The sequence below is a fragment of the Arachis ipaensis genome, chromosome B3, assembly GCF_059453495.1.
Source record: "Arachis ipaensis isolate K30076 ecotype BB chromosome B3, ASM5945349v1, whole genome shotgun sequence".
NCBI classification, from domain to species: Eukaryota; Viridiplantae; Streptophyta; class Magnoliopsida; order Fabales; family Fabaceae; genus Arachis; species Arachis ipaensis.
Genome location: NC_142438.1, coordinates 27842819 through 27844526, shown reverse-complemented (window position 1 = coordinate 27844526; position 1708 = coordinate 27842819). Strand labels below are relative to the sequence as shown.

General features: G+C 36.9%; 1 protein-coding gene across 1 annotated transcript; it reads left to right on the top strand.

Moving 5' to 3' along the window:
• Window positions 1–472: 472 nt before the first annotated feature.
• LOC148570140 (protein FAR1-RELATED SEQUENCE 4-like) lies at window positions 473–1443 on the top strand. Its single transcript, XM_088506867.1, has 2 exons — window positions 473–631; window positions 739–1443. The coding sequence occupies exons 1-2, from the start codon at window positions 473–475 to the stop codon at window positions 1441–1443; spliced, it is 864 nt and encodes a 287-aa protein (XP_088362993.1).
• Window positions 1444–1708: the final 265 nt, after the last annotated feature.

Here is a 1708-nt window from a genome sequence, read left to right as displayed (position 1 = left end):
TTCTTCCAGATGCGCCTCCCCCACTCCCTCAGTTGTTTGTCATACCCGCGCCTCATATAACGTAAACCTTCTGCTGCGTGATAAACCTTTACTCAACGTAAACCTTTTACTGCAACCTAAACCTTGTTCTTCTTCTTCTTCTTCTTCTTCTTCTTCTTCTTCTTCTTCTTCTTCTTCTCCTTTGTTCGCGTTTTCTTTATTGTTCTTTTTCGATCTTCACTTCTGAATCGAAACAATGAATGATTCAACTTCAAATAAGTTGAATGAGAACGATTTGGTTTATCCTTCTGAAATGAATCATGCTGATGAGATTTGGATTATTCAATTTTGAATCGAATTGAATGGAATGGAAATGTTAATTTTATTTGAATTGAATTCAATGGACGTAGGTGTTTTTGAATCTGAATTGAATTGAATTTAATTGATAATATCTAAATTGTAGACAGAGGTATTTCGAATTTGATTTTGAATAATGGATTATGTTTCACTAAGTACTATACAATTATTTCACTACGAGTACGTAGTTCGGTTCGGTGTTCAGAAAGCTGTTGATTTTGATTTGATATTTTGGATTATGTTTCGTTTACTCGAAACTATAGAGTTGTTTCACCATGAATACATGTTCGGTTCGGTATGCAAAAAGGAGTTTGAATTTAAACATATATACTGTATTATGTTTCGTTTACTGAGTAATATATAATTGTTTCACCGTAATGATCTTTTCGGTTCACTATGCAGACCAGCTGTGTTGTGGATGAAAAATTTGTCCCAAAGGTGGGGATGATTTTCAAGACACTAGAAGAAGCTGGAAAGTTCTATAAACGTTATTCCAAACTTGCCGGTTTTTCTACCAAAATAAGGAACATGACTTGGGATGGAGACAAGATTAAGAATCAACTAATTGTATGCAGTAGAAAGGGGAGGTGGAAATCCAAGATATCTCCAACCCTGAAGACAAACCCCTTCGCCGGGTTAAACTGTCCAGCCAGGATTTACGTACACATAATGAAGGACGTTAGTCTTTGGACAATTTTCAAAGTCGTTCTGAATCACTCACATCCTTGCTGTCCAGACCGGACAGAGATGTTTAAACAACACAGGGAGCATAGCATGCTCGTCTGTTGCACCATCGAAACCAACGAGGAAGCCGGAATCAGATCGAGCAAAACTTACCAATCATTTGTGGCAGCAGCCGGCAGCCACCGTGAACTAAGTTTTATAGAAAATGACGTGAGAAATTACATCACAAGGAAGGTATGGAATATTTTCGAACAAGATGATGCCAAAGAATTCGGAAAGTACCTACTAAAAATGAAAGAGAAGAACCAAAATTTCTTCTTTGAGCTCAACCTTGAAGGCGATCACTGCATTAAATATGCATTTTGGGCTGACACAAGAAGCAGGGCCGTATATGAGTATTTACAAATTTTGGTTTACCACTGACTGGGTGCGTCTATTTATGCAGGTACAATATGGTTTTAGGTTCTTTTGTGGGCGTGAATCACCACCGTCAGTCGACACTTCTCAGATGTGTAATAAACTCCGATTTTGTGGTTTATCTTGTGCTTAATTTGGGGAATTTTATCACCTTTTCCCATATTTATTCAATGAAATAGCATGGTTTTGCAATTCTCCCTTGATTTGTGCTTAAATGTGAAAGCATACTTTTTAGGCCTTAAAATAGCCAATTTTAATTCACTTTAATTCC